The following is an 18,310-nucleotide window of genomic DNA, read 5'->3' on the forward strand; positions in this document are numbered from 1 at the left end:
AAAACAAACAATACAACTTCCTACATACAATACGGTGTTAAAAGCACACACATTTTGACATACTAGTAGTACTAAAACAACAATCCGTTATAAGAAAAATTCCTTTTAAACAAGGTATATCAAAGGGGTTACAAATTTATACTATAATATAACTAGAGGTCCCCGATCTCATACCTTCGCCAAATGATGTTAATCTTTATGACTGACAAATTATAGATTATTCTCCCTGATTTAACAAATAGGGTGCTCATTTCCATTCTCATTTTCATGGATATCAATTTATCATATTCGCAATGTACAGTCTTATATTAACAAACAATGCCATTCTAGCATTTCCTAATAAATTATGCAAATGAGGTCCTAATTTGAATACATTATGTTTTCATAAGATAAAGATAAGTGTTCACCTTCACTTATCTTTCAAATACCACAAGTATGAAATTCCAGGCACTTATCATTACATAATTATAAAATTAATTATGCAAATTAGGTATTCATTTACATAATCAATATCTGCCTGTGTTTCTCTCGTTCTCAATTACCAATTTCACGAGCTTCAATAGTCCTATCATGGAATGCAGCTGATTTATAGAATTTCCCCATAAATCATGCAAATCACATAATTATATCAAGCATCACGTAAGCTACCTACATACCAACAATAACGACTATCTATCAACCGGTTCTTGAGTTATCCTCTTTTGAATACTTTCAAACATATAGCCCTGCAGTTCCAGAGCAAGCCGCTAGGGGGTCTAAACTCACGTCACTTCTTCCCCAGCACAAGAGCTACCTACCATCTAAATTTCGTCACCCTAACATGTTTAGATCATGAGATATGAAAACCGGAAGTTTAGCTGCAGTACCATAACAAGCCGCTAGGGGGCCCCAAATCTAATCATTTTGAGGTCTCATCAAGACCTACCCACCTACCAAATATCAAGACAATCCATCAAGGCCTTCTCAAGTTATCTTGTTTACAGACACACACACACATACACGAACGCCTCTGAAAACATAACCTTCTTGGCGAAGGTAATAATTTTATTATTAAAATACGTCGCCGGTGTGTTTTTAAACACCACTCTTGTTACTAACTTTTTATAAAAAAAATTAATATATGTTTTCTTTTTCTTTGGTGGGTGTGACATATTACTATTATTATTATTATTATTATTATTATTATTATTATTAGATAGAATTCCACCAGGTGCCTGGAGCTAAGGAGGCTAGCCTGGGAACTGTTCAGGTTAGGCATCATTATCAGATGATAACTGTATGTTGTGTACTTTGCAGTGATCCATTTGAGGTGTCCATCTTGGTGCCTGGAGCAGGGCTAGGGAGGTTAGCCTGGGAACTGGCCAGGTTAGGCTACCAGTGTCAGGGCAATGAGTGGAGTTTCTTCATGCTGTTTGCCTCCAACTACATCCTCAACAAGTCAGTACTCCAGTCTATTTTCATTTTTAAATATATCAATAGGAATATTAAGAGATTATTCCAATAAACATTGTAGGTTATAGGCCAAAGCTCTATACCATCCTGATAGGTCATAGGTCAGGTACACCTGTAGGTCAGGTGTCAACTATTTGTTGCCCGATGACACAAATATTGGCTATAAAGGACAGTTCAACTGTCTGAGCCAACCAAACACTTGTATGTCAAAGGTCAACTGTATGTTGCCCTGATGACACAAATATTGTCTATGTATGACAGCTGAACTGTCTAACCCCACAGGTGTGAAGGCACCAACTCCATCACACTGGTAGGTCAGAGATCATTTCTATGTTGCCCTGATGACACAAATATTGTCTATGTATGACAGCCGACCTGTCTAACCCCACAGTTGTGAAGCCACCAACTCCATCACACTGGTAGGTCAGAGATCATCTGTATGTTGCCCTGATGACACAAATATTGTCTATGTGTGACAGCCAAACTGTCTAACTATACAGGTGTGAAGGTATCAACTCCATCACACTGGTAGGTCATAGATCATCTGTATGTTGCCCTGATGACACAAATATTGTCTATGTATGATAGCCAAACTGTCTAACTATACAGGTGTGAAGCCACCAACTCCATCACACTGGTAGGTCAGAGATCATCTGTATGTTGCCCTGATGACACAAATATTGTCTATGTATGACAGCCGACTTGTCTAACCCCACAGGTGTGAAGGCACCAACTCCATCACCCTCAGTCTGGTAGGTCAGAGATCATTTGTATGTTGCCCTGATGACACAAATATTGTCTATGTATGACAGCCGACCTGTCTAACCCCACAGGTGTGAAGGCACCAACTCTATCACCCTCCACCCGTGGATTCACCAGTTCTGTAACAACCGGTCATCGCGTGACCAGGTCCGACCGGTCGCTATCCCCGATATCGACCCCCACAGTCTACCCCAGGGTGGGAACTTCTCAATGACTGCTGGGGATTTCCTGGAGGTCTACAGGGAACAGGGTAAGTTTTGTTTCAGTTTTTGTAAGTTTGAATGATTAATACAAGGAACATGGTAAATTTTGCTTTGTTTCCAGACTCCAGAGACACTGTAAATAACTGACCCAAAATTACCCGACTACTAAGTATCTAATACCAGCCCAGAAGACAACAAGAAATAGCAATGCCTTCAAGTACCAGAGTTATCAACCAAGGATTGAGGTGTTCAAGAATTCATTCTTTCCTAGAAGTATCACAGAGTGGAACTCGCTGTCAGTATAGTAGGGGCATTATCATTAGATAGCTTTAAACAATGTCTAGAATTAGATTTTCAATGGTTAAGTGTAACAAGTCGATCAGTGTAATGTAGCCAGTTGCAGCCGCACCGCGTGCCTGCGAAGCTGATGTGTTACGCTGAAAGGCAGTTATACTGGCTATACAGTTACAGAAGCTGGTGTGTTACGCTGAAGGGCGGTTATACCGGCTTTACAGATACAGATACACACATAGTAAAAAGGAAATACAATGTATCTCAAATAAAGTTTGAGGTTGTAGGTTGTAGGTAATCCAAGTTGTATCTAGGGTACAGTGTTGGAAGACGGAGCCTTTTATCTCCCTGACCTAAGTCACACATATATTTTAAAACCTGAGTGGGGTGAGGAAAGTCAAGTACCTTTGGTTTTCCCAAAAACACAATGTCTGCCCAAGAATTGAACTAAGAACCTTTGGATCCCATAATGCATATCTATTTCCCTTAGGCCACAGCAAGTAATTTTTATGGATGACATCAGCACGCGCATTAATTTTCGCCTGATTTTGGAAAAAAAACAAGAAATTTTGTTGCCTTTTGACAGTGGTCAACATGCCAAGATGTCTATCGCCATGCCAGAAGGTGGATGGCAGATAACTATGAAGAGAGGAGACAAGAAAAGGCTCTATTTTATGTTTTGTTTCTTCCTTTGATGCAGTGATATGTGATGCTGGCTGTGTATATGTGATGTTCCCACTGAATCGAAACCATTTGTACAATGATTGAGTGAAAATTTTAAAATGTAGGAACCTTGTTTTTTTTGGCCTGCCTTGTTTTTTTTTTTTCGCCCGCTCGCATTAGATTTGGAGTCTGCGGAGGATGTCATCCATAAAATTTACTTGCTGTGGCCTTACCATACTACTAGGAATTGTCACCACTATATGATGAAGACCTTGAAAAATGTTGAGTAGTTCTCAGTATTTTGTTAAATCTTGATGTAATGTTTTGTACTTGCAGAAGTGTGGGACTGTGTGGCAACGTGTTATTTCATAGACACCGCCCACAACATCGTGTCTTATGTTGAAACAATACACAACATTCTCAAGCCTGGTGGATACTGGATAAACCTAGGTAAGATCATGGTTCAAAATACTACCTTGGACATCTATGTAAAAGTGTACAGGTACAAATGTACAATGTACTTCAGGGCTTGATATTAAAGGTGGTCCAATGGCCACTGACCAGTAAACTTTAGGTTGGGACAACTAAAATTAGTAAAAACACACTTTGGGACAATAGACAAATAATCAACATCAGAATGTCAGCCCTTTTGTCCCGGCTTTTGGATCCGAATTTCTTGTCTACTCTGCAATTACAGTGCGCCTGGGAGTGAACGTAAGCAAAATAAAGTCGATTTCAAGTTGAAGCCATACAATACTTTAAAAAACAGGTTAAAAAACAGGTTGGGACAGTTCATCCTCACTGCGGGACAATAGAAATTTATTTTTGGGACAGCGCTGGGACAATGTACTTATGATGTCAGTCTGCTTCGAACCCGATTTATTCTTAGGTACATAAGGGATATGCATGTACATGTATGCGTTGATTTTGAGATTTAAAAAAAAGTACTTTTCTATCATGTAAGACAGTGTCAATTTTGGTAAGAAATTAGGGTCTTCGCACACTGTGAAATTATGTTGGTAGATTATTCATCAATCAGTCACTGTTTTGTTTTTTTTTTATTCCGAAAACATGCAATCACAAGACGTGATGACGGCACACTCAATTTTTTTTTCAACTTATATTAATGCCACCAACACAGGGACAGTACAATACTCATTTACACCTGAGCAAAGTGAGGAAAGTCGTGTAAAGTGCCTTTCCCAAGGACACAAGATTGGTGGCATGTCAGGACTCGAACCCGGGGCCTCTGGTTCTGAGTCGAGAACGCTGCCGCTACGCCACACGACCCCACGACAGTCACTGTTTTGAAAGGTAGCAAACACGTACCTCCTTTTGCTACCTTTCAAGACAATAAAAGAACATGATATCACTGATTGATGAAGATACTCCTAACTGTTCATGCCCCTAGCCAGGATTTTGAATGGGGGGGTTCTTCCCACTGCTTGAGGGACCAGTGAGCGCTGTAGGCGTGAGGTTCCTAGGGGGGTCCGGGGCATGCTCCCCAAAAAAATTTGGAAAAATGAACCTTCTAAAATGGCATTTCGTGCATTTTTGAGAGGATTTCTAAGAAAAAATCAGAGATAAATTTTTATTCAATGACAAAGGGAGCAGTTTTTCTACGATTCCAGTCTATCTTTTCAAGAAAAATCTTGGACCTTTACATAAAAAGTGGACCAAAAAGTGGACCTTTACATAAAAAGCGGACCAAAAAGTGGACCTTTGAGCCTTGTGGGGGGTTCTATGGGCATGCTGTTAATCTTAGGTGACTGATGAGCCTCTACAACGAAATTATGATCATGACTTTTATGTTGACTTGTTACTTTCCAGGCCCGTTGTTGTACCACTTTGCTGATATGGCAAATGAAGCATCTATAGAGTTAAGTTATGAAGACCTGAGGAGTGTAATTCTGGAGTTCGGCTTTGAAATACTGGTGAGTTGGTTGGAAGTGTGGTGGTATTGTTAAAGTATTTGTTATTCCCTTGTTATTGTGATGATTTTTTTAAAGGTTTTTTATCCCTTCTAATAAAAGTTATATGCTATTTGTTTGTGTGTGTGTAAAGCCTGTGTGTGCATGTGCGTGTGTGCGTGTGTGTGTGTGCGTGTGAACTCTGTGTGTGTGTGTGTGAACTATGTGTGTGTGTGTGAACTGTGTGTGTGTGTGAGAACTATATGTGTGTGTGTGAACTGTGTGTGTGTGTGTGTCTTCGTGTGTCTGTGTAAATGTGCAATATCTGAATGTACAATCATGTAAGCGCATGTGTGTATGTGTGTGTACATTGCATATCTAGTGCATGATGTGTGTGTGTGTGTGTGTGTTTGTTAGTATTAGTGTGTGTTTGTGTGTTAGTGTTAGCATGTGTGTGTGTGTGTTTGAAAGTGTGTGTATTTGTGTGTTAGTGTGTGTGTGTGTGTGTACTTGATAGTGTGTGTGTTAGTGTGTGTGTGTGTTAGTGTGTTTGTGTGTGTGCGTGTTAGTGTGTGTGTGTGTGTTAGTGTGTGTGTCTGTTAGTGTGTGTGTGTGTGTTTGTGTGTGTGTGTGTGTTAGTGTTAGCATGTGTGTGTATTTGTGTGACTTTGTGTGTGTGTGTGTGTAAGTGTTAGCATGTGTGTGTGTATATTTGTGTGTGTGTGTGTGTGTATTTGTGTGTGCGTGTGTTAGTGTTAATGTTAGTGTACATTTGTGTATCCTATCATGCATACTATTGTTACTTGATCTCCTTACAGAAAGAAGACACCAAAAGGCCGACCATGTACATACAGAACACTAGATCCATGCTGCAGTACGAATACGACTGCGTTTATTTTGTTGCCAGAAAACCTCTCCTAGTCGTTGCCAACAATCACACAAATAATTCTCAAGCTGTATAACAGACGCTTCACTTGTAGATAAAATGATACCGTCTAATTTTTCTGCACGTCAACTGTCCACAAGTGCATTAGTTATAACTTACAACTTACACCCCTACATGTACATGTATAGTGCTGCATACTGGTTTACTGGACTTGGATCCGTACTTGTAAGAATGTTTAGGTTCAAGTCCAAAAAAACCTAAAAGTCAAGAACCGAGTCCGGACTTATTACAAAAAAAATTTCACATGCCCCTTTTATTTCCAAACCACCTAAAACCTTCCGTAGATTGCAAAATCTTTGCTGCGAAATGAAGAAAACATTGCCGTCGGGCATCGTCAAGTATTGGCGTCCATGTTATGTGGTCAAAGTTTTGCCCAAACAACATTGCAAGGTTGCCAACATGCAATTTTGTATATGCCATGGGTTTAGATCCGGACTTACAAGTCCGGAACTGAACCTAAACCTCTGATCTGGACTTGAATCCGGACCTGAACCTAAGATTGGGTTTAGGTATGCAGCACTATACATGTATGTGTGTTCCAACAACTTAACCTATGTTCAACTTGGGAGGTGTTGGAATAAAAAAGAATGGGACATATGGCTGTTGAAACAAAGGGTGAACTAGAAAGGTAACATTTGCAAAGCAAATGCGTAATGTTTATCTTCGCATATAGTCTGCTCTGTTAATTCTTACTCAAATACATTCATATATTATGTATATGGCCTGACAGGAGTCTAAATTCCTCCTACTAAATTGCAACATTATGTAACCCAACACCAGTTACCATGGTGACAGACATCAACAAATCATTGGGCAAGTCAGGGGTCAGTGTTTGGAACAGAAGAAGAAACGTAGTAAAAACAACATGTTTTCCTTCGGTAAACATAATTAGCTCACATTTTCCCTTCCTTTCCATGTCAGTAAAGCTGACAGGTCATGACTGCCATACCATTTCCAAAATCATATCCAGTTGCTTGAGTAACTGCTTTTTGGTGTATCGTATTACCTGGATGTCTAACCTTCATGGATGTATGTGTGTCCTTATTTGCAAGTTCCAATAGCTCAACTGTACACAGCATTTTGGTGTTTCATCTGCAAAGTTTATCGTTAAGCATTCTTAATCTTCTGGTGTTCTTTTCTTTAAGCAATGGACGATGAAGAGTGGTTATTTCAGAGGGTAAGGCCATGTTGATTTGATTATATGGATGACATCCGCGCACGCATGAATTTTCGGCCGTTTCCAAAAAAAAAAAAGGTTTTCAACCATACTGTAAATCGTACAAAACAGTTGCAAAATGGCCAAAAATATGCAAAAAAAATTAAAAACCATACCAATGTCGTAGAATGCCAAAATTAAACGAAAAAAGACGAATTTGTAAAGAAATGAACTTGAAGACTAGATTATTCGCCAAACCATATTCTGTGCCATTTGTTAAACCTTCAAAACCACGTACATTTCATAATGAAAACAACTTTTTTTTTTGCAAAACTTTTTTTTATTTGCACGCGCGCATCAGTTTTGGGGCTCCCGGAGGATGTCATCCATATAATCAAATCAACATGGCCTTATAGGATCTGATAGGAATGCAAATAGGGACACCAACATGTCAGCATGTTCACCTAAAAATACTCAAATATACAAAGTACCAAATATTCAGAATTAGATTTTCTTCTTCACTCAACTTAACCACTATTATGATGATTATTTGTACATTTGAAATGGATTTTTAGATTTTTGCTGCTGCTGTTTCATTTAATTTTTTAAGTTATTGAATACAAGTATTATAGTGTTGCAATAAAGACAATGGCCAAAAAAAGTCAAGTAAATACCTTTAGAAAGTAAAGTACTACTTAACATTTCGGGAATAATTTAAACTTTGGTGAGTTTTTATTTTTCTAATAAAATAGACTTAAGATAGAACTTTGAACATTTTGAAGTTCATAATATAATAATAATATATAATAATACGACAAATTTCAAGAAAAGGAGATAGCTCAAGCAATTTAATTTCTAGTTGCAAACTTGTTTTTGTAGGTCATTTCCATTACAAATCATATCATTATATAGTATTGAATAAAAACAATGTCTTGGGTTTTTTTAGATTGAGTCTTATGTATACTCAGTGTTCTAGGCCGTCAGTGGACTAGATGCTACAATAAAATGCTGGTGCTTCAATTTTGTACAGCTAAATTTTTCAAATATATGAAAACCTTTATGTTCTATTGACGAGGAACAGTTTTTAAAATCTGGCTAACTTCATATGGTATTAAATATGATATGTATTAGATCATAACTTTCTGCCATAACTTTGTTTTTGAACCAGCATCTTTGAGTCGTTTGGTGTGATCCAAGTTGGTGTTGCATTGCCACTTTTAGAGTTACTGTGACTTTCTTATCTTAGGCCACACCAATTTAATTTGTTGCTTCTCGGATCGCCCTGTCTATTTTTTCTGATTTGCAAAAAAAAAAAAAAATTTGGTTCTAAATTAACTGCAAAATGCTCAATGAAAGACATATTTTGGCCACAACGGTTGAAGAAAGTCCTTTTCTTCCTAGTTCTTAAAGTTTTTCAATGTAACAATGCAATTTTGTTTCCTTAAAATTTCAAAATCTATTGTTTTAATTATAAACCAGGCTGGTATGTTCACTTCATGGCTCATATTGTAACATTTCCGGCTATCATGGGGTGCCTTGGCCTTTTTTTTTTTTGCCCTGTCGCTTCATATTTTTTCTGAAAAAAATCCGAGAAACAACAAATTAAATTGGTGTGGCCTTATCTTACATCTCACTGTTTTTAGTCTCACCAGATTCTAAAATTTTCTTTGTCGTTTATTTTGACTTAGGATATCAGCTTATATTTGTATAACTTGTTCATATATAAATATGTAAATAAAACACATTCTTGTCAAGTCTGACTTCCGTATTCTGTTTAATACATAAAGGTACAAAATACACTATTATACATCATAATAAACAATACACATAACAATCTTACAACTTATATCTTACTTTTAGTAATACTATGTAGATTGAAGTTTTAAAATATTGTTTTCTTTTATTTTGCCTTCCGGAAAGTTGTTTTTCACAGAATAATGATAAAAATTGTTAAATATCATTTTATACATGTAGTTACTATACAATATATTAGTAGTAGTTGTTGTTTTGATATGTATAAATATGAAATACCACTGAAATATAACTGAGGCTCAACATTTTTAACCCTTACTCTACTGCCAATGCCTTTAAGCGCAGAATTTGCACTGGTTTCAATGTTTCGCAGTTGTAGAAATGTTAAAAGGTAGAATTAAAATTGAATGGTTCCTTGGCAAAATTGTTGCCTATTTCACATCCTATACTTTAAGTAATTAATTTAATTTGTTGGTTCTCGGATTTTTTTCAGAAAAAAACATGAAGCGACAGGGCGAAAAAAAATAAAAATAAAAACAGGTCTAGGCATCCTATTATAGGCTTAAATGCTACGAAATGAGCCATGAAGTCAACACAAAAGGCTGGGTTAAAATTTAAACATTGAATTTTTAACTTTTAATCAAACCACTGCAATGATAGATGGGAAAACTGTAACAACTAGGAAGAAAAGGACTTCCCTCAACTGTTGGGGGCAAAACATGATCATTTTTCAGTTGATTCAGGACCAGAATCAATTTTTTTTTTTTTTGCAAATCAGAAAAAAACGAAGAGGCGAATCCGAGAACCAACAAATTAAATTGGTGTGGCCTTATCAAGCTACAGCGAGCTGGGTTATATAATAGGAATAGAATATAATAAGAAAATATAGTTCTCATATATGTATGGTCTGAATCTACATTATTGTTTCAGCGTTCTTAGATTTTATTTTTCTTATCAAAGTGCTTGTATGTATGTATACAAACTTCATAGACACTTCAGAGATACATAAACTAAATGAACATTCTTCCTCTTAATTAGGCCATGTTGATTTGATTATATGGATGACATCCTCTTGGCATCCCAAAACTGATGCGAGCGTGCAAATGAAAAAAAAAGTTTGACCAGAAAATAAGTTTCTTTCAACATGAAATCTACGTGGTCGTGAAGGTTGAACAAATGACACAGAGTATGGTATGACGAATAATCTACTCTTCAAATTCATTTCTTTACATTTTTCGTCTTTTTCGTTTGATTTTGGCATTTCTACGACATTGGTATCATTTTCCAATATTTTTTTTGCAACCTACGGTATATATTTTCTTATTTTGCAATTGTTTTGTACGATTTACAGTATGGTTGAAAACTGTTTAGGGGGGGGTGGCCGAAAATTCATGCGCGCGCGGATGTTATCCATATAATCAAATCAACATGGCCTTATTAGTATTCTGGAATCCATTCTACTTTAGGATACCACATCAGCAGAATGTACTGCATATGCGTGAAGTGTGTTAGGAGTGCTAAAATAATGAAAATTCTTGTGTTCATACATGAATGAGTCCAGCTCAAAAGTTTTTTTTGTAACAACGTTAGTTTGATGATCTTTTGTAGTTAGCAAGTCTTAGAGAAATATCCAAAATAACATGGTTTGTAATATCTGTATATAAATATTGCTAAATTCTATATCCTTGATTTTAGATACTTGGGAAAAAACTTTGACTAGTATATATTTATCTTTATCATAATATCATACTTATAACAACATATACTAAGGATAACCTCCATATAACATAATACACTGTACATTTGGAGGTGACTACTGTACCTCCCAGGGTTAAATTAAAAAAATCACATTGTGACAAAAACACCCCTATAAAACTCAAAATAGAACCTTCTGACAAATTCCGATACTGAAAAAGTAGGTTAAACCAATCTCTCGTGGGGGGTGTCAAATAAGTCTTCAGCAGCATGTCACAAGTACTGTAGTGCACTTAAAGGTTTTAGCCTGGAATCCCATGTTATTCAGGATCCGGTTTGCTACTCTCTACGTTTCCCTGTTATTCCGAAAGTATATGGAAGTATAGTTTTGGGTGACTAAGCTGTGGGTTTGTGTGTCCGTTTGTCCATTAATTGTAGTAGGTTGACAGCACGTGGGTAGGGGTAGATTGACAGGCAGGAGGCCAAAGGTCTCAGAATATGGCTGGGAGCCAGCAGGTATCAGAGGTCCACATGGGGGAATTCAGGACGTCGATGATCAAATACTTTCCGGAAGTCTAAAATGTCCGGGTTTTTTTTTTGTTTTTTTTGTCCTACCAATCTACTACTAAATAGTGTCATTTATTTTAACAGGGGAAGATAGTAGCAAACTGGACCTTGAAAATTATGGATTTCAGGCTACAAAAGTTCGACTTTCGTTAGAATCTCGGTGGGAACTGTTGTCTCAGAGATATGTGTCGTTGTCCTCTGCGTTCAAAAGGTAGCCGAAATTGTGCTCGCCGTAACCGTTGATTGGAGCGCTACCGTTCTGTGTGGAGAAATCAAAAGAAGAGTTCTATTACAATTATAATTTAAGAGTTATAACTATAAAGCAATCATCGTTACACAACCAACAACACGGTCTTCTTAGCAAAGCAAAGGAAAACAAAGTCACGTGCTTTGCTACTGACCAATGGTAGCCCAGGAAACGTGAAAAAAGTCACATGTTAGACTACGGACCAATTGTAGCTAAGTCTGAGAAAAGAAGTTGAGCAAAGTCACATGATTTACTAGTGACCAATGACAGTTCAGAAAATACTGTGAAGGAAAACTGCTGACCAATGGCAGCTCAGAAAATATCGTCAGGAAGTGATGTGTGTTACTACTGGTCAAAGGCAGTTCAGAAAACGTGAAGCAAAGTCTTTTGTTAGACTACTGACCAATGGCAGCCCAGGAAACGTGAAACAAAAGTCACATGTTAGACAACGGACCAATTGTAGCTAAGTCTGAGAAAATAAAGTTGAGCAAAGTCACATGATTATTTAGTGACCAATGACAGTTTAGAAAATAATGTGAAGGAAAACTGCTGACCAATGGCAGCTCAGAAAATATCGTCAGAAAGTAATGTGTGTTACTACTGGTCAAAGGCAGTTCAGAAAACGTGAAGCAAAGTCTTTTGTTAGACTACTGACCAATGGCAGCCCAGGAAACGTGAAACAAAAGTCACATGTTAGACAACGGACCAATTGAAGCTAAGTCTGAGAAAATAAGTTGAGCAAAGTCACATGATTATTTAGTGACCAATGACAGTTCAGAAAATAATGTGAAGGGAAACTGCTGACCAATGGCAGCTCAGATAACGTGAAGCAAAGTCTTTAGTTAGACTACTGACCAATGACAGTCTATAAACCAATGTGAGGCAAAGTCACGTCTTTTACAACTGGCCAATTGTAGCTAAGTCTAAGAAAATAAGGTTGAGCAAAGTCACATGATTAACTACTGACCAATCAGGAAATAAATCAACAAACTACTGACCAATGGCATCTAAGAAAATAACGTCATGTGTTTTATTACTAACCAATTGCAGTCCTGAATCAAAGTTATGTGGTTTACTACTAACCAATGGGAGCTCAGAAGGATGGCTTCTCATCTCCCTCATCTCTTGAGCGGTGGTCTTTCCATCTATCCTTCCGTCTCCGACAACACCACCGTGGAAACCGTTAGCGTCTTTCTTGTGCATCCACAGTAGAGACTCTTTCCTGCCGTCCTCGCTAATAGCGTACAGGTTACCTTTCATGCTGTTTTTCCGCGATCTTCTTACGCACAACTGTAACAAGGTGGGAAGAATGTCAACTGTTTACTGTATTCAGAGATATGACAAAGCTGCTATAAATTCTGTATATCCAGTATAACTGCCCCTTGGCAAAACACACCAGCTTCGGACACACACCAATTATTCATCCGCATCCAATTTGGCGTAGTAGCCATGCCCGCTTTCCATAATTGAAAATATTATTTTGACAGGGTATTATGATTGAATTGGGCTGACAGTAGTTACTTATTATATAATAACATGCTGCGTTTTGCCCTGGTTTACATCATATTTATGCAGCATACATGTAGTAACAATGTATCTGCATCTGCATCTGTATAGCCGGTATAACCCCCCTTCGGCGTAACACACCAGCTTCGCAGACACGCGGCGTGGCAGCAGCTAGCTATATCACACCGAACGTCTTGTTACACTCAATCTTTGTACGTTTAATTTCAGTTGTTTAAAGCTTTCTAGTGGCGTCGTGTGGTGTAGTGGTACATCACTGGACTATAAAACGGGGAGACCCGGGTTCGATTCCGGGTCGTACCGGAACAAGTCCGAACATGCGCCCCGACGTTGTACCCTTGGGAAAGGTACTTTACACGACTTTCCTCACTTCACTCATGTGAAAATGAGTACCTATAGCTTCGGCTAGGGACGTCCCTCGGATAGGACGTTAAATGCATGGATCATGGAGGTCCCGTGTTTGGGAGAGCCACACCCCACGCACGTTAAAGAACCCACCACACTTATCGAAAAGAGTAGGGGACCTTCCCGGTGTGAGTGGTTCAAACATTACAGTCTGGTCTCAGGTTTGACATCTTTGAAAAGGTGATAGTCACCTGTTATGTCAATCCTTCCACAAATGTGGTAAATCGTCATAAATAAATAGTGATGATGCCCCTACTGTGCTTTTGGTGGCAACGAGTTCCACTCTATGCTACGATAGTTCAGGGGAAATACAAGTTTTTGAACACCTCAATGTTAACCGTTTGAGATGTTAAAGATGTTAACCGTTTTAGATTTATGCAATATTTTGGAACAACATTTTATTTTTCGGTTTCCTACTTACCGCAAAGATGATGACGATGAGTAAGAAAAGCACCACCACGCCAACGATGATGACTATAATTGCCCACTGAGGGAGCTCGAACTGTTGAGGAACTGGTGTGGGTGCCACAACCTCTGTGGATAGGCAAAGTTTAAAAAAAATTACAAACTTTATTATCTATTCCGTAAATAATTTCATCAGGTTGGTAAACGAATGAATAGCAAAGTTCTTTGATCACAACCATTTATTTTTCACGAGCCGACGTTTCGATGACCGTCTGTCATCTTCATCAGGGCAATTCTGACTGGCTTACTGTGCACTGACGCTAGATGTTACTTGGTGCATATAGTGCACTAAAGGTGTTACCTACTTCACAGTGCACTGTTACTTGGTTCACAGTGCACCCAAGCTAGTTTTTACTGTTACTGTTATTATCTATTGGTGACACGAAAAAGCAAACATTACAGTAGAACTCCCATAATTGCTGAAAGTTTGCGTACACAAATTATAACAGACGAGGCAGGCAATATATACATGTACATCCCTGTGCCATGAATGCATCTAGATTGCAGTTAAAATGCATTTGAGCTTTCAAATCACATAGTCTTGCAGGTCTTGTACAGTCTGTCTTTTAGCCAAAAGAAGATGATTGTGGAATTCGAATGGTTGACTTAGATGGAAAACCTGATGTTTTGGTATTTGTAAAATTTGTGCTTACCAGTGATGGTTACAGATGTAGGGTCTATGACGAAGTCGCCAAGCAGTGAGTCCCCTGTTGTGTTGTTAAGTGCCTGTTTGAAAGTGTTCTTCACGTCTTCTGCTGTGACATCAGTGGCGTCGGGCGTTAGGACAACATTATAGTCAACCACCACGCTGCCGTTCCTGTAGTTAAGACGTCAGATGGACGGATTCAACGTCATAACAACAAATTGTTTTCGCATGAAAGTTCATCTGAGTTGGTAAATTACATTATGAAAAACTTAAACTGTTCTCCAAGTCAAAATTTGACTCACCAGAAATTTTCGACTGAATCACTCAGTCTTCCTTAGCTATCTGACCTCAGCTACTTGAAGAGAGGCATAAAAGAGGCCATATACATCAGGGCACTTCAACCATCGCTCAACCAGGACGGGGGGCGATATCGACTTCAGACAACCTTTGACCCTTTGCTGACGTCACACGTGGGAAAAATCACGTGTCCACAGCATTTGGGTCAGATAGCTGAGGAAGACTGAGTGATTCAGTCGAAAATTTCTGATGAGTCAAATTTTGAGTTGGAGAACAGTTTAAGTTTTTCATAACAAATTGTTTTATTACACTTACGAATTCAACTTTATTCCAACATAATAAAACAATAAAAAAAAACATAAGGCACAAAATATTTATAAAATATTAGTCGATACGTTGAAAAGCTGCATTGGATAATGATAACAAAATCTATGATGATAAACTGACTGGTTGGACTGGTAAGTAAAAAGGCATTTTACCATAGCTAAACTGAGGACAAGTATTCATTCACAACTTGAAGGAGTAAGGAATGTATTTTAGAAATAATATATAGGTTGCCCACAATTGGCAGGGTTAGTCATGTACACAAAAATCTAGAAGTTAGGTAAAAGAATTCAATATTATTTCAATGTTCTCACCTGAATTCATTGATAACCACCTCTTCAAACTGGTCACGGTACTTAGTCCTGTAAACATCCTCCAGCTGTCAGTTAAAGAAACAGATTCAATATTTTACTACAAATATACATGAATAGTTTAAATCAGGTACATTGATCAGTGTATAATAACACAGTTTTTTGTTAAAGGTACGGTATTTCTTGTAAAATAATCAGGTTCTACTTCAACTATAATGTTAGACTGATGAAAGGTAGCAGAAGGGCTAATGAACCGCTGGAAGGTTCTTTTGTTTGTGTAACAAAGACTAAATGTTCATCTGTGTTGGTAGTTACGTGTTTAAAGCTAAAACCTGAGGTCCAACGCAAGGTTGATCTCACCTAGAGCTTTCGACCCGTCACTTTGGTCTTCTTCAGTAGACTCTATTTATAGCTCTTGGTGAGAACAATTCCTTGTGTTGGAACAAAAATTTTAACTTCAAACATACCAAAGGTTTGTAAACCTGACAACAATGGTGGGATATGTATACTTACCAGTGGTTTGATATCGTTTTCCAGACTCTTGAAGGCAGTAGAGGTCTTGTTTCTGAGATCTTCTGTGAAGTTGACCCCTATGAACAAAAGATATGTGAAAAAGTAGGACCGGCTTCCATATAGCTCATTATAGTTAAGTATCTATAGCTAGAGCATTTAAAGTTAACGTTCTTTCTTTTAACAGTAAGGCCATGTTGATTTGATTATATGGATGACATCCGCGCGCGCATGAATTTTCGGCCGTTTCCAAAAGAAAAAAAAAGTTTTCAACCATACTGTAAATCGTCCAAAACAGTTGCAAAATGAGCAAAAATATACCATAAGTTGCAAGGAAAACATTTAGAAACGATACCAATGTCGTAGAATGCCAAAATCAAAGGAAAAAGGACAAAAATGTAAAGAAATGAATTCGAAGAGTAGATTATTCACCATAACATATTCTGTGCCATTTGTTCAACCTTCATGACCACGTAGATTTCATAGTGAAAGCAACTTTTTTTTTGCAAAACTTTTTTTTTATTCGCACGCGCGCATCAGTTTTGGGGTTCCCAGAGGATGTCATCCATATAATCAAATCAACATGGCCTAAATTAGTGAAGACGTATCTGCTAGTAAATAAGATCTGCTCAGGACCAGTTTTGCAATGGTGAAGAAATTTATACATTGAACAACTAGCTATGAGATATTATATATTAGGCGACACCGACTTGATTTTATGGATGACATCCACGCGCGCATTAATTTTCACCTGTTCTCCAAAAAAATATCGTCTAGCCTGGCTCTAGGCCTGGGTAGTCCATGGTAGTTAGCGACAATACGGAGCCGGTGGTAACCCAGGAGGATGGCACCCAGGCTACCGAAGCTCCACGACTCAAGAACTCAGTACATACGTACAGTGCCGATTAATAAATTCCGCAAACAAAAAGTCAGAATATGCCGGCTTGTCGTATACGGCGCTATGTACTGCCGCAAATTCAGTAGCATTTTTATTTTTGGCCGGACTTTTTTTTATTCGCTTGCGCGCACTAGTTTGGGGGACTTCAGAGGATGTCATCCATAAAATTAAGGCGGTGTGGCCTTACCTCTAGTGATGCGGAACTCTCCGTTGAAGACTTTCGGTTTAGGAGGTTCTTTTGTAGTCATTGCCTTCGTCGTAGGCATTATTGTGGTCAACATCTTCGTCGTCGATGCCTCTGTAGTTAATCGTGATGTCGTCTGTGCCATCGTTGTTTGAGGATCTGTAGTGGTATTTGTGGTAACCGCTTGAGTGGCCTGTTCAGTTGTTTGTGCAGTGGATGTTGATGCTGTAGTTTCTGCTGCTGCAGTAGTTGTAACCATAGGAGTTGTAGTGGGTTGTACTGTCGTTTGGTTGTTACTGGCTGACGTCATCTCTGGAGTGGTCAAGTCTATGGTTGACGTCATCATAGAGGTGGTGACTTCGGTGGTGGTGGTCAGCGGGGTCGTCACGTCCTGCGTGGATGTCGTCATCATTTCTGTGGTTGTCGTGTTCACTTTTGGTGTAGTCGTCATTTTCATGGTGGTCATGTTTGTCAGCATTGGTTCTGTAGTCATTGTATTGGCGACAGGTGGTGCCGTCCTTTCTGGGGTCGTCATGGCAACCGCTGTTGTCGTCATCACTTCCGTTGTCGTCATGTTGGCTTCTGGTGTCGTCATCGTTTGTGTGGTGGTCATTTTCGCTTCTGGTGTCGTCATCATTTCTGTAGTAGTCATGATATCTTCTGGTGTCGTCATCATTTCTGTAGTAGTCATGATATCTTCTGGTGTCGTCATCATTTCTGTAGTAGTCATGTTATCTTCTGGTGTCGTCATCATTTCTGTAGTAGTCATGATATCTTCTGCTGTCGTCATCATTTCTGTAGTAGTCATGATATCTTCTGGTGTCGTCGTCATTTCTGTAGTAGTCATGTTGGCCTCTGGTGTCCGTCATCATTTTGGTGGTGGTCATAGTAGCTGTTGGTGTCGTCATCATTTCTGTGGTAGTCATGTCAGCATCCGGTGTCGTCATCATTTCTGTGGTGGTCATTTTGGCATCCGGTGTCGTCATCATTTCTGTGGTTGTCATATTGTCATCTGGTGTCGTCATCATTTCTGTGGTAGTCATATTGTCATCTGGTGTCGTCATCATTTCCGTGGTGGTCGCATATTCCATCGTTGTTGTCA

The 18,310-nt window shown here is 38.5% G+C and overlaps 2 protein-coding genes across 4 annotated transcripts in view; one reads left to right on the top strand and one right to left on the bottom strand.

Moving 5' to 3' along the window:
• Window positions 1–6,402, top strand: part of LOC109464794 (carnosine N-methyltransferase-like) — an 18,109-nt gene extending 11,707 nt beyond the window's left edge. The window contains exons 4-8 of the mRNA XM_019761872.1: window positions 1,297–1,437; window positions 2,286–2,464; window positions 3,708–3,821; window positions 5,202–5,305; window positions 6,100–6,402. Of these exons, the coding sequence (XP_019617431.1) occupies window positions 1,297–1,437; window positions 2,286–2,464; window positions 3,708–3,821; window positions 5,202–5,305; window positions 6,100–6,243 (682 nt within the window). The 3' untranslated portion in view covers window positions 6,244–6,402. The remainder of the gene's footprint in view (window positions 1–1,296; window positions 1,438–2,285; window positions 2,465–3,707; window positions 3,822–5,201; window positions 5,306–6,099) is intronic.
• Window positions 6,403–10,511: 4,109 nt separating this feature from the next.
• Window positions 10,512–18,304, bottom strand: LOC109464792 (agglutinin-like protein 1). Of its 3 annotated transcripts, none has more exons than XM_019761870.1 (8): window positions 18,118–18,304; window positions 17,212–17,804; window positions 16,130–16,206; window positions 15,620–15,684; window positions 14,692–14,855; window positions 13,995–14,107; window positions 12,728–12,934; window positions 10,512–11,656 (listed from the first exon to the last, which is right to left on the bottom strand). In XM_019761870.1, the coding sequence occupies exons 1-8, from the start codon at window positions 18,297–18,299 to the stop codon at window positions 11,573–11,575; spliced, it is 1,485 nt and encodes a 494-aa protein (XP_019617429.1). In that variant the 5' UTR covers window positions 18,300–18,304; the 3' UTR covers window positions 10,512–11,572. The 3 variants fall into 3 exon arrangements, with proteins under 3 accessions (XP_019617429.1, XP_019617428.1, XP_019617427.1); XM_019761869.1 differs by having other exon boundaries at window positions 17,212–17,793; window positions 18,107–18,304; XM_019761868.1 differs by having other exon boundaries at window positions 17,212–18,304.
• Window positions 18,305–18,310: the final 6 nt, after the last annotated feature.

The sequence above is a fragment of the Branchiostoma belcheri genome, unplaced genomic scaffold (genome assembly GCF_001625305.1).
Source record: "Branchiostoma belcheri isolate BF01 breed outbred unplaced genomic scaffold, Haploidv18h27 scaffold140, whole genome shotgun sequence".
In the NCBI taxonomy this organism is placed as follows: domain Eukaryota; kingdom Metazoa; phylum Chordata; class Leptocardii; order Amphioxiformes; family Branchiostomatidae; genus Branchiostoma; species Branchiostoma belcheri.

Excerpts from the sequence above, each read along its gene's own strand:
- LOC109464792 (XM_019761868.1), bottom strand. The coding sequence starts at position 18,055 with ATGACTACTACAGAAATGACGACGACACCAGAAGATATCATGACTACT. Across the intron at positions 16,207-17,211 it reads AGAGTTCCGCATCACTAGAG|GGGTCAACTTCACAGAAGAT; the intron begins GTAAGGCCACAC and ends TTTTGTTCATAG. Across the intron at positions 14,108-14,691 it reads TACATCTGTAACCATCACTG|AGGTTGTGGCACCCACACCA; the intron begins GTAAGCACAAAT and ends GCCTATCCACAG.